At 38.6% G+C, this 14,325-nt stretch overlaps 1 protein-coding gene across 4 annotated transcripts in view; it reads right to left on the reverse strand.

Annotated features, from left to right (window-relative positions):
* Epac (Exchange protein directly activated by cAMP) overlaps positions 1–14,325 on the reverse strand; it is a 139,659-nt gene that overhangs the window by 18,746 nt on the left and 106,588 nt on the right. For all 4 annotated transcript variants that reach the window (XM_089252760.1, XM_089252761.1, XM_089252762.1 and 1 more), the window contains 11 exons: positions 12,362–12,480; positions 12,012–12,252; positions 10,931–11,120; positions 10,391–10,536; positions 8,997–9,073; positions 8,808–8,875; positions 8,600–8,678; positions 7,125–7,234; positions 4,252–4,343; positions 4,070–4,148; positions 313–457 (listed from right to left, as the gene is read on the reverse strand). In XM_089252760.1, coding sequence (XP_089108886.1) covers positions 313–457; positions 4,070–4,148; positions 4,252–4,343; positions 7,125–7,234; positions 8,600–8,678; positions 8,808–8,875; positions 8,997–9,073; positions 10,391–10,536; positions 10,931–11,120; positions 12,012–12,252; positions 12,362–12,480 — 1,346 coding nt within the window. The remainder of the gene's footprint in view (positions 1–312; positions 458–4,069; positions 4,149–4,251; positions 4,344–7,124; positions 7,235–8,599; positions 8,679–8,807; positions 8,876–8,996; positions 9,074–10,390; positions 10,537–10,930; positions 11,121–12,011; positions 12,253–12,361; positions 12,481–14,325) is intronic.

Raw genomic sequence — 14,325 nt, forward strand, 5'->3', positions numbered from 1 at the left:
GGACTTTGGCGAAAGTTCTTGGCCAGCTAACCCAATACAGTTGCTATATATAGGCATGTATTTGGCGATGAAAAAAAATCTATCTGGGCCGTCTTACATCAGCAAATCGAGCTTTGGCCAGAGTTCTCCGGCCACTTCGCCAAATGGCCGGCTAAAGTCCGAATCATTTCTGTAATTCGGACTTTGGCCAAAATTCTTGGCCAGCTCATGGAGTGGCCCACCCCTTCGCGAATCGGGCGAGATTCGTGCGTATATATTTTTAATGTGAATGCGAGGCACAAAACAGTAAAAGTGAGGGCAGATGTTATTTACCTGCAGAAAAGCACCAATACTGGAATCTTCAAGGAACGCATCTCGTACAACACCAGCCCAAATATGTACGAAATGTAAGACTCGCTTTTTGTTGGCAGCAATAAACTCTATTTCTTGACTGCAATTTGTTAATTCTATCCTATAAGTGGCTCAGAGTCAAGGTTCTATGCGCCAATCACATTCTCCATGTACATGATACATATTGTAAAATCAGAAATTAACATGTAAGAACACACATCACGAAATCTTAAAAAAAAAAATTCATTATTTTCTCCCACGAAATACAGTGTGGGTAAAAAGTCCGTAGAAATTTTAAAAATTCATAGAAACCGGAAAAATAACCGAAATAAAACACGGTTTGCAGGGTTAGCATCGCTAGGTCACGGGAATTTTTTTCGACGTTGAAAAAAATCTCAAAAACAGCCGATAGGTGGCGATAGGTAGGTAGTCAAAGAAAAGATACGAAATAAGAACATAATGTCTCCAAATCGTTTATTACAGAAGTATGTGTTCCACATGACCAGTCACCACAGGGTATAACAAATTACAGGCGAGTCACAAATCCAGCAACGGCAGAATGCAGCAGGTCTGGCTGTACACATGACACTTCTGGGCGGATCGCATCTTTCAGTTCCGACAGATTGGATGGACCGGATCGATACACTTTTCTTTGACTTGTTTACGTCATCGCCACCTATCGATTGTTTTTTGAGTTATTTTTTTAATGTCAAGAAAAGTTTCCGTGACCTAGCACTGCAAACAGTTTTTTTAGCCAATGTGGATCAAAGGGTTGGCATATTTGGTTTTAGGCCAAGGCTGCTCAACCTTTAAGAGACTGCGGACCATTTCATTGATTTGAAAACGTTTCGCGGGCCGCTTAATCAAGTGTTTTGGGGAATTGGGGAAGCGCCACATTAAGTCATCCTTAAATGTGCCGCTGTCCACTTGAGTGATCTGAAACTGTACCGCGGGTCACTTGAGCGATCCGTAAAAGTTCAACTGGTCATTGAAGTAATTTTTAAAAATTCCGCTGGCCATTTAAGTGATCTGTAAAGGTGTCACTAAAATGATCTCTGAATGTGCCGTGATTGATTAAAATGATCTAAAAATATACTGTGCCTGCTCAAGTGCTCTGAGAAAGTGTCATTTAAGTGACCTGTAAATGTGCTGTAGCCGCTTAAGTGCTCGTGAAGTAAGCCGCGAGTCACTCAAGTGATCCGTAAGTATGTCACTGGTCACTTAAGTGATCTGGAACAGCGCTTAAGGTCACTCAAATGATTTTAGAAGGCACTGCGGGCCACTGAATTGCTCAGTACGTGTGTCGCACGTTACGCAAGTGGTATATTTAAATGTTCCGCTGGCAACTTAAGTGATGTGGAACTGTACAGCGGGTTACTTGAGTGATCTGTTTATGTGTCACTTGGTTCATTCTTATCAAACTAGGTTTGATGTCACGGGCCATAGCAGATGACTCTGAGAGCCACATTTGGCTCCACGGGCCGAGGGTTGAGAATATATAAACTACGCTTTGTCCGTCTCGGACATTCTAGAGCAGGAGTTTCCAACGTAGAGTTGTTCAAGGAACCCTTGGTTAGTTATATGGCTGTTCAGCGAAACCCTTAATAATAATGGACGGAACATGACGATAATTCTACGGAACACATTTTTGAATATGTTTCCGAAGAAAAATGTTGTCCTTACTGCCGTCTCAACAGCATCACAGCCCCAGGGAGAAAATGATAGAGGGCTTAGGCACCGCCTCTTAATCGGGGTGTACGCAGAATCGATCTGTAAAGGAAGCGGGGGGGGGGGTACAAAAGGCTCATGATGGAGGGAATCCGTGAAGAGTTTTACCTAGGAGCCCACCAAAGATCTCAATTTACGGACCCCACAGCAGGATAGGGCATGGGGGTCTCCGTGCCATGCCTGATTAAACTCATGTTTGGGACTCGAGAGATTGGAGCCGTCGTACTATTGGGAGGCATATTCACGAATCAAGAGCTTTGATTATAACTGTCACCAGAGCTCCCGTACACGAACTCTGCATTGTGCTTTAAATAATCATAAAAATGCTTGGAATAATCATGATGCTAATCATTGAATCGGGGGGGGGGGAGTTGTTTTTTTTACACTATATATTATATACACATTCACTATGTAGAAGGCCCCACTAGACACAGGGGTACAACAGAAACGGTGACATGACCGCAGAAAAAATTTCTGCCGCAGGGAGTCCCCCATCGAGGGGTTGGCGCACCGACCTCTCGGCGAGTATAATAAACAAGCCTGCCGTTCGGAATCGGCAATAAATTGGAGGTCCCGGTCTAAGTAGCCCTCGTGTGCAGAAAATGATCGTGGTGTGACAAAAATGATCAAATGAGGCCCCACTAACGATCTTAGTACAAAATCATCACAAAATTTTTATCATAACCCACATTAGCTTCTCAAGATTATAATCGAAAAGCGCATAAGGCTAAATTGTATATTTTTAATGTCTAATTTCAAAAATTGTTGATGCTATTACTAATGTTATTTTACTCAACACAAATATTAATTGTTAAAAATTTTCAACAAAATGATTAAAATTTATATTATTTATAAAAATATATTTATTAGTATTACACACTGTATTTTTCTGGACAGTGCATCATTTTTTTAGGAATTTATAATTTCAAGGATCATTTACAGTTGTGGTTTCTATTTGATAGGTGGCGGAAGGGGTTCTAGTTGAATTATGTTTTTCAGTATACATCCTGTACTGCATAGTTATTTTCTAAAAAGGGATATTTTTTGGCTGATAAAATTTTCTTTTTTTAACCGTTTGTCGGTTATGGACAAAAATAACTAACAAAGGCACCATTTTTTCATGGTTAATGAGTTTATAAAATATGGAGTTTAGAGCTTGAGAATGGATAACAATGTGAGTACTTACGCGTACACCTCTTCACAGGCCTTCTTGGCCAGTTTTTATGCCGGCAGTTGGCCCCATGGGCTAGGAATCGGCTAAAGAGTTTAATTCTGGTCTGGTACTTACGCGTACAGTTTTCCTTCTTTCAGCCTCATTTTTTTTCCACGAAATTGACAAGGACCACATGATTTTAGGCCCTCCGGTGAGGACTTCGCCTCTTACCTCCTACGGATGTGGATTTAACGTTATGTGGCTGCCATTCATTTACCCATTCTAGTCTAGTGTTTTTTTGATAACTCATTCCTCCAAATTTTCTAACCCGTACTATATCCCGTTCAGCCAATTCCCCCCATACAATAAATATGTCTCTGTATCACTATCTTTTGGTCTAGGTCACTGTTTTCATCACGTACTCACCAGGTCATTCTTTTGGTCACTCACATACTTCCAAATTCTCAAGGTTAGTCATCCAAGTGGTCAGGATTTTCCTTAAACGCGACACTATCTCATTAAAATTCAAAATAAAAAATAGCTTTGCGAATATTAGCAACAAGAAAGTTTTTTTTTCCTTAGCTCTCCAAGATCCTGGATTTTTAAGGGGATTTTGATCATGCGGAACCCTAAAAGAAACTGACACGGAACCCTAGGCGGAAACCCATTCGGCGGAACACCAGCTGAAAACCCGTGCTCTATAGCCAGCGTCTTCGATGGGAAACGCTTGCATGGAATTTTTTTTACTATGTAAAACAACTGTGTGTGTGTGTTGAAGTTGGGGGGGAGGGGTAATAAAAGCATGACAATGATATGTGTTTTTTACCACCCAAAAAGAAAGATCATTCAAAAGGATATTGTCTCATAAGCTCAGGGCACAATTGGTGATTAGGCATAAATATAACGTGCGTGAGTAGAAAATCTTCCAAAAAAGTATCTGAAATGGAAAAAAAAATATGTATGTACTGTATTATTATTGCAAGATTTTATGAAATGTTAAAAAATACTCTTGTGGTCATTATGAAAATGATAGAACTCACCAGAAGAGTCATCATTCCTTTGATCAATATCGATTCTCGTTTCTAAAAGATGCTCCAGCATCTTCTGAGGAGTACCTGCCATGACCATGTACCTGAAAATGAATCATAATTATTACATGTTAAAACTAATATAGTTACTGTATATAGAGTGAGTGCCCCGTAAGTCCTAACTCGGCCTTTATGTCATCAATCGCTCGTCGTAGAGGTGTGGTTTCAATTCAAGAAATTCTCAAAATGTGTTCAAAAATCACCCTGTACCAGTTTTGAAAGTAAAAACACAGTGTGAAATCAAATCTAAATTTTTATATGCACAACCTGTCTTCTAGCTTCCAATTAAAAATATTTTGCCCTGTCTCTCTTGAAGACAAAAAAAAAAATAATTCCACGTTTCCAAGTGCAATATTCTCTTAGATATTTGAATTCAAAAATCGTGGAGCCGTTAAAAAGAACAGCAAAACTAACGGACAACATTTATTTCCCTTATTTATGTTGTTCTTTCCGAATTTTTCTCTGATTTGTATTCAAATATCTCAGCGAATACTTCATTTAGAAAACTGGAATTTCGTTATTGGTCTCAGGAGAGACCAGGCAAGAAGTTTCTTCTCAGTTGGGTTTTTCAGCATAGGGTCGCATTTTTCATTTTGTCACACGCTGTATTTTTACTCTCAAAACTGGTACAGGGTGATTTTTAAACACATTTTGAGCATTTTTTTTAAATGGAATTATTCCTTCTATGATGAACGGTTGATGCAAGAAAGCCTGGGTGAGGACTTTCATGACACCCTTTATAATGTCAATGAAATGCCTTAAATTTCTGTCAAGGGCTTCGTGGTTGTTCTCTGCGGCAAATCTATGTTTATGGAAGCTAGCATTGCCTATGCCACACAATAAAGACCGTAGCAACGGACAGAGATATTTCGGACCGGCCCTTTCCCTGGATTGTGAGAAGAAAAGAAATGCAGCAGTTGAATTCACCGAGTTTACCGTCCTGCCAGTTCAGTTTACACCAGAATATTTTCACTCAAGAAATATATTCTGGCTACGACATTAGACTCCTAAAAAATGTTTGCCATTCATAGTGCCCTTTTCGTATGACTTCGTTGCTCTATATAGCAGAGGTTCTCAACCGTTAGCGTATGACCCCCCCGTAATTGAGGAGACGTGAGCATGAGGACGCGTTAAGGAAACGTGAGCTCCTGATATTCTCTAAAGCTGGGATGACAGTATAAAAGTTTGATGAGAGTTCTTTTATAAAACTTGAATTGCGCAACCAATAAGCGTATTGCTCGTTACATTCACTCGAATGTAACCGACACGCTTATTGGTTGCAGTTTTCACAAGTTTCGTAAAAGATCTTTAAACAAACAATTATTGGGCGCGTTGTTGCTTTGTCCAACTCTCCAAGCGATTTACCTGTGCCGCCCTGCCTCTTGTCGTCTTATACCGCTGGTATAAGACAAGAGGCAGGGTTGACGGTTAAATCATGCAAAAAAGCCTCCTGAAATCTAATTCCAATGTATTACTCACCATGAAAGTGCTGATTAATATTTTCTCCCGGCACTTCTTTTCGACGGCCTTGATAAACTTTGACTACACCCCTGGGAGCCGCGATGCATATTTTAACTATTGGGCTACGACTTTGCCCATAAAGATCCCAGGAACTAACTTCGAGCTAGCAACTTGTATCGTAAAAAAAAACATTTCTTACACATGATACCTTAAGCTCAAGGTTGTGTGAATTCTGGGATCAAATATGGGTAGTTTACAGGGGCGTAGCCAGAAATTTCGTTCGGGGGGGGGGGGAACCAAAGTGATAGAACAATAGATTTGGCCATCTTTTCCCTTTTTTCTGACATTTTCCCACATTTCGAGGGAGGGAAGGGAGGGGGGGGGCAGACCTCCCAAGTTTCCCCCTCCCTCCCCCCCGCTACGCCCTTGGTAGTTTAGAACTACTTGTGAGCTGCCGTAAAAGCACGCATGCAAGATGTGGGAAACGCTTCAATTTGCAAAATTTATACCTGCAAGATTTGGTCAAAAATATACGACTATAATTTTTGTGCGTGAACTTATGAAGTTAGGGAGGCGTGGTTTGGTGCACGCGCATGTAGGCAATCCTAGTGTGCATGCGTAAATTTTCCTGCTTGCAGAAGCTGCCAGTCGCTGGCAGACCACCTATGAGTGAAGAAGTGTAAGAGTGCGTAGTTTCACAACGCATATTTCCGTTTATAACGAAATTGCAGGGAAACACTTGGACAGCGGTACTGCCTTAATCTTGATTAGAGCTGCCAATTGCGACGCAGAACCTCTTGGTAGTGCTCTTTGGTAATGGTCAAGCCATGCGTTGCGTACTCGTGATGCTCTACGCGACTGGTGTCAAAGAAGACTGTCAGCATGACATTGACATTGCATCTCCTGAAGACCAAATCGTCAATGGAAATGAAATGAATGGATTCAGTGCTAATGCCCGCTTTGTCTGCAACTTCGCTCTACTCTTCACTCTTCATTCCACATTGATGTGCAGCCATCTTTAAAGCAGTTGTACCATGCCTTTATCGGTGTGGGTGCCCATTTCTTCTTCTCCAAAGGACTATTGAATCTTGTGGATTGTTCCCACTCTGAATCACCAAGCTTCACACAAAATTTAATGCAGTAGCGTAGTTCAAGTTTTTCCTGGTATTGTATAAAAAACGAAGATGCGACACACATGGTACTTACTTGCACTTTCTCACTCCATGGCGGTCTGCCGGGGACAGGTAACTTCTGCAGGTAGGTAAAAATTCAAACATGTGCACTAGCATTGCCTACATAGGATGCTTTTTAAACAAACCTCGTTTTACTAAAAACATCAGCATTGTGTATTGAGACTATCTTACTTATCGTGGGAATGGGTTCCATCGATTGTGTTTCCATCTAGTGGTATCTTCTGAAGAAGAAGCACATCCTGACCATGCTCTTTTAATCTCACCGTGTTTGCTTCAACATCCTGCGAATAATGAATTCAAATTATCTTAGATCTACAGGGTGTCCTACAAATTCGTAAAAAAATTAAAAATTCATATCGAATGCGGATTTGCAAAAAAAGTTATTTTTACGAAGGTGGAATTTTTTGGTATCAGAACAAAAAAAATATTATTTCACATTTCTGTTCGTAGAGGGTGCTTCACGAAAACCAATCACAGTATTACGAACCTGAATCTTCTTTCAGTATTTTCTGTGCCCGAAACGTTCGTAAAGCTTCCTCCGGCGATCCGTAGGTGAAGTAAAATAACTTCATAAATAGTGCTTTACCCATTAATGTCAACATCATAGCGAAAATCTTATGTAAGTGCCAGTAACAGGAAGATTCAGAAATGAGCTGTTACACCCAGAAGTCTATAGGACTCTGATTTGTATATTCCTAGTTATTTGCTTTTGTGCAGAGCCCTCTATCTAAGAAAATTTTAACTAGATTTTTTTCCTGTAGCAAAATAAAATCCCCCTTCTTGAGAATGACTTTTTGGCAAACCGCGTTTGCCAAAATGTACCAATTCGTTCAAAATTTTTATGAATTTTCAAATTATTCGCGAATTTATGGAAAAACCCTGTATACAGGGTGGATACTAATAATTATACAAGCGATTCCTTGTGAAAAAGTAATAAAGAAAAGTTTTTTTCCATTTTAAGGATCGGTTGATTATTAAGGGTGAAATATAACTCGTTTTGAAATTTTGTGACGTGTCAGTCTTCTAACGGTAAGTTAAGCTCCAAACACCGAACGAAAAAGAAGTATTCAGTCCCGTTACAAACGAAGTTATTTTCTTTCACGATTGGCGCTTTTTCCTCTTCGTGAAGAGTGACGTTAACCTCACTATATTGGCAAGTTTATCACCAGATTTGTAAAGCATTAGCCAAGCGAGATATGCTTGAATCTGTTTCCGCCAAAACTAACACGTCTTTGCTAAAGGGGGGGGGGGTAATTATTTTCTTTACTATTGTCTAATTTTTTGAGGTAAAGGGCAAGGGGTAAAAACTAGTTTGTACAGAGAGATTTATCTTCCTTGATTACTCTCAGGGTTATAGCATTGCTATCAGTTAAAAAAATTTCAAGTTACACGTTTGGTACACATTCGGTGAATTCGGCAGGATTCGGAAGTGACGTCATCAATTTTTAATGCGTTATAACCATGATTATTGGTCGAATCAAAAAAACTAAAAACACTTTCCCATATTAGGTTTTCACAAAGTATCACGAGTTTAATTATTGGGTGGTCGATAGTATTTACCCTGTACAATACACAGGGTATCCTTATATTTACCATGGAACTGATTTAATCATACTTTAATCATCCTAAATAACACATGAACTCACCCTAATAATGTTGTTAAAGTCTTCTTTGTCCACCCGCAAGAAATGACAGTTGTTTTCTCGTGTCTTTATTGTCGCTGCTCTATATAAAGACATTAAAATAATTTCATTAACCTCAACATAAGCTATTATGCTTTACTATAGCCTTACTATTAATTTTCATATTCGTACAATTATTTTTAGTACATTTTAACGGAATAAAATACATTACCTAGGTGCATCATTGACTAGGGCCAGTTTACCAAAATCGTCACCTTCGTGTAAGGAACAGACAACGCCCTAAATTACAATAAAACAGTTGAAATTATTGAAAATTATCTAACGTTTTTTTCACGATAATCATGTTTTTCTAAGGGATGATCGTCATTGATGTATAAATGTTTTCTCCACTCGTACTTACCTTACCATAAATTAAAACGTCAACAGATCCCTTGAGGATGATGTACCAAGATTTACCTTCATCTCCTTGATTGAAAACTTAAAATGAAAATAATAATAATTGAGCAACAAAATAAAACCGGAAAAAAAAACCCAAGAGAATCAATTATCAAAAGAATATATTATCATACCAATGACCGATTTTTAAGAAAAGTAATTGCTATATATAGAGGGAATATTTCTAAAGTAAATAGGCCTACCGTTAGCAGTAAATTTTTTCGAAAGGTATGTTCATTGTTTTGTGCATGCACAATACTTTTCGGTACGTACCCCTTCTTACATTAACAGAAGTCATTTTGAATAGGGTGACCATACGTCCCGTATTTGGCGGGACAATCCCGGTTTTTTCTGTTTTCCTGGCTGCCCCAACTTTTTTTGCAAAAATGTCCCAGTTTTTCACGTATTTTCAACGAAGCCAACTTGACTTTTAGTCTTCAAATCAACGATTAAAATTTTCTTCCCAACGCAGAAATTACATTACGATAATTTACGACTACAAATAAGATTATTTATTACACATATTTTTGTCATATTTTACCGAGCATGGTTTATCATGCAAGTTCTTCTTCCGGTCTTCCTTAATCAGCTTCACTCATTCACGAACTTCGCTATAACTCATAGTATTCGGACCATAAATCTCAGAGATTTGCCACCCACCAGGTCTGGATAAAACTATTGCCCAACATAAATTGGGCATGCGTTTCTTTCAACCACATCCCTGGTGGTTGATTTACTGATACTGATTATATGCATTATTTTAAGTTACACTCGAATGTAAATTTTCCGAAATTTGTCCAGCCCTGCCATCCATCCCACATTCCTTGTTCTCTCGTATAGGCTTCTGATGAATATGTGGTATGGATTTTGAAATAATTTCTGCCGTTGTCATATTCCTTCCTGTCAAGATGACGGTATTTGACAGTAGTTAAGGAAATTTGTGAGTTTTGGTCAAGGATAATCCCGGAGATTTTTGAGTTGTGGCAGGAAGGTTAGAGAAATTTCTTCACTTTTGGTCAGAGATTTTTGAGTAGTCATCAGAAGAAAACTCGAGGAAATTTTTGAGTTTTGATCAGGGAAAAAAGTCGGGGGAAATTTTTGAGTTTTAGCCACACAAGGAAAAAGTCAAGGTGATTTTTTCGAGTTTTTACAGGAAAGTTATGAGTTTTGGTCAGGGATAATCCGGGAGATTTTTTTGAGTTTTGCCAGGGAATGTCAGGGAAATTTTTAAATTTTAGCCTGATAATTCAGGAGACTTTTGAGCATTGGCAAGGAAAGTTACTGAATCTTTTGAGTTTTGGCAATGAAAATAATCGAGCATATTTTGCTGCAAACCCTGTATTGTGTGGTGCAACTTACGAACAGTTCCAGATACAGGATGAGACTCAAAGATAAGAACAGCGGCCAGTTCTCTCTTGACACTATTGGACAGATGAGATAAGGCTTTAATGTGTAGTAACTCTTCATATATTATCTCCTGATCTTCTGCAGTTCGTTCTCCGAGCCTGAAAGAAAAACGCAATGAAAAAAATCCCATAAGTTTTTCTCTGTAAAATCTAAAAACAAGAAAGAGAATACGAAACTGAAAACTGTAAGCCGTGTCAACAGATGGCAGCAGCGGTCTCAATATCTGAGGACGTCTTCCAAACATTGCTTTTCCGATAAGCAATTTTTCTCCGTTTCGAAACAGCCATATTTACAAATGTCATCTAGAGAGAGAATACAGCATTTCCATTTTTACCTTAATCTTAGATATGCCGTTTTATGTACATGTTGTGTAAACGTAGGTGACAAGTTTTTTCAACGTAGTGCAACGAGAGTGCATTCGTTTTGGAGATAAAATACCATGAAAATGACGAGATAAAATAAAGAGATAAAAAAGTCTCGAAAGTGACTCACGGTTTCCTCAGGATCATGCGGAATATTGCGTCGGGAGCCAATCTCAGAAGGCACGCTAGAGTTTCAGACAGATCCGACTCGGCTTGGGCACGTTCCTCTTGCGTCGGTGTCGGAGGATTCCCTTCGGCTTGCATGTCCTCTTTGAACCGATAAAACAGGTACTTGTCTTTGAACTGGTGCTCGTTCGTTACTGGAAGATTAAACCAGTTTCAAAGTCGTATCGAGACTTAAAGGTTTTGTAAGCAGTTGGAAAAATAATAGAGGGGTATGCAGTAGAACCCCGTTTATACGACGTTTAATAGGCCCGGTCAAAACGTCGGTCGTATACATGCGCAGCTAGCATAACTGAGACTCCTTTGGAAGAAAATGCCCCCCCCCCCGCTATGGAAAAAATATCCATTGAATTTCTTTGAATATTTTCAAATAAATTCAATGTGTTTGACCGTGGATCTTGCGGTTTCACTGTCTACAGATTATATGCTCGACTTATGGCCCGCGGGCTAAATGTGGCGCACCTCAATCTCATACCAAACTTTGTACAATAAACTAGTCGACACATTTCCAAGTCACGTAATTGACCAACAGCGCAGTTCCACATCCCAGTGTCCAGCTGCACATTTTCAGACCGCTTGAGTGACCTGCGGTGGTTCCAGATCTACCGCGGCCTATTTACAGACCACCGCAGCACCGTTTCAAAGTACTAAAGTGACTCGGTGCACATTTAAAGATTATTTAAGTGATCCGCGACGCCGTTCGAGATCACTTAATTAAGTGGGCCATTTACATTTTTTAAGCAAATGAACTATCCAGCACTTTCCTAAAGGTTGAACACCTTTGGTCTACAGAAATTACGCATTAGACGGATGTAAATGGCGTTTTCTTAAAAAAGATTTGGAGTTCGAGTCAAAGTGAAACGTCAAATAGTTGAGATTTTGGGTCGAATAAATGAATTATTTCAGCATCAAAATGTATAGGAACCAATTGCGACCGAAGCTAAATGTCGTATAAATGTGAAAATCGTATGACACTGAGCGACGGATAAACGAGGTTCCACTGTATTCGCATCACAGGATGGACTCACCGTGAGAGACGACGCCTTCTTCCAGTAGAGCCTGCCACATACCTACGGCTTGGCCCCTGGAGAGGACCCGGACTTGCGAACCGGACTGCTGGTGCAGGAGCCAATCCACCATCTCGGTTCCTATCATGCAGCGCCTGTATTGCCTCTGGTGGTACTTCCTATCACGCAGTAGGTGAGATGCCTGACACAGGATCAGCGTTCGCAGGACGCTACCAGCCTTGGCCAATGTGTGGGACGGTTCCTGCGGAGCAACGACCGAACTTTCATGAAATTACCGAAAATTGGAAATAACTGGGCTGGTATATGAGTTATTCATGAATTTTTAGGAGTATTTATTGGTGTGTACCTACCTGGGTGATGGGAAGTACTGGCGATGTCTGGTTGTCGGGAGATTCGCGTTTTAGTAGGTTCGATAGGTTCTTGATGTTTCCGTACGAAGAAGACTTGTGTTCTTCATTCCTCTGGCATCCTATAATACGAAAATTGGAAAGATTCATAAGACATGGGTTAGATATTTGAAGAAGATACTTTGTGGTGGTGGTCAGATGGAGAACACGTGCTGCTGTAATAAACGATTTGGAGGCATTCTCTGTTCGTTATTTGCGTATCTTTTCTTTGACTTGTGTACGCCAGCGCCACCTACCGGCTGTTTTTTAGTTACTTTTTTTCCTATCTTAAAAAAATTCCCGTGGACTAGCGATGCCAACACTGCAAACCGTTTTTTTTATTTCGGTTATTTTTCCGATTTTTATGAATTTTGAAAGTTTTTACGGACTTTTTACCCACCCTGTAGTATTTTTAATGATTTATTTGGATATTTTAACTGGAGCATAGTTTTTCTCCATGTTAAAAGGTATGTGACCCGTTAAACACAAAACACAAAGCCACAAGCTTCCAAGACTTCTCAGAACTCCTGTAGTGGTTTTTATTATTGACAATTTTTATAATAATTTTTAAGTTGCAGTAAATTTGTATGTCACGAGCTATAAAGACTTGTTATATTAGTCTTTTATGATTATGAGCATGAAATTTAAGATAAGTACGACACCCTGTCGTCAAAAACCAAGTCAGGAAAGTTGCTGACCTGTCTCTCCTGAGGACAAAACAAAAAAAAAGCTTCAAGTTTTTAAGTGCAATATTCGCTGAGATATTTTAATCCAAAAATTTCAGAACAGTTGAAAAAACAGCATAAACGAGGAGGGAAAGCGTTTTTCGTTAATTTATCTTTTCCCTAATTCTTCCCCGATTTTGACACGGCATTATCTTAAATAATGTGTAATGCACGTATATATACACCCTGAAATGAATTCATTTGTAAAGGTAGCTCCGCTAGAGGAATCACAGAATCATAATCATTTGCACACAGAATAAAATTTAAATATTTTATTCCCATCGTATAATGACGTCATTTTCAATACGTCATAAATTACATGATCATCATAGATATAACTTCTAGCGTCGATATCTATTGGTCGTATCCACAAAAATGTCACAATATTAAAAATATATATATCCTCCCTTTTTGCAGCATTTAAATACTTTCTCAAGTCATATTTCGAAAAAGAAATATACCTAAAATAGCTTTAGATCTTTTCTAAGAGATTTAATAACTTTTATTTGATTCCAAAACTTAACGAATCAACTGATAATAAGTATATATTTTATTTGGTTCTTTAAAATAATTTACAGAATGACATTATATATATGAAAATAACAACACAGCATCCATATCCACCTTTAATAAAACTTTGAAAAAACTATCTTTTTACTAGGGCTGGTCCGATTAATCGAATCGGTAAATCGATCAATTGTTAATCGCAGTTAAAAACTTTAGTTGAGTTAATTGACTCGATCAATTAACTACTATTATCAATTACAATTTTATCAAAAGGTTGTGAATTAATACGATTAAAAAAAAACGATTAATGATGTTTTATAAATCATGTTCTGTACAGAACATTTTAGATAAGTGACTGTATTTAAAAAAATGTTTGAATCGATATTTTGATCAAATTAGATTGAAACGAAAATTGATGATTTCAGTTTCAAATTGAGTTTGATGGGAGTTTTAAAAAATGCCCAAAATTTATTGTCTCCGCTATGAACAGTAGTTTTTGGTATTCTTGGAAGCATCAGCTCATCTCCTCCTCGTAAGTACCATTCGAGAGGAGTTTCTAGAAAAACAAGCAATAGTATAATCGAAAGTAGTTTCGAAATCAGGGAATAATAACCAACAATAACCGATTCTTCAAAAACTAAACGACAAGATTCAAGCGAAGTAATTATAGGTTTTGATAAAAAATATGTTCAGCAT

Source organism: Pholcus phalangioides, unplaced genomic scaffold (assembly GCF_987345545.1).
Source record: "Pholcus phalangioides strain wild (caught in Gottingen) unplaced genomic scaffold, Ppha-v1.0 ptg000030l_1, whole genome shotgun sequence".
Lineage (NCBI taxonomy): Eukaryota > Metazoa > Arthropoda > Arachnida > Araneae > Pholcidae > Pholcus > Pholcus phalangioides.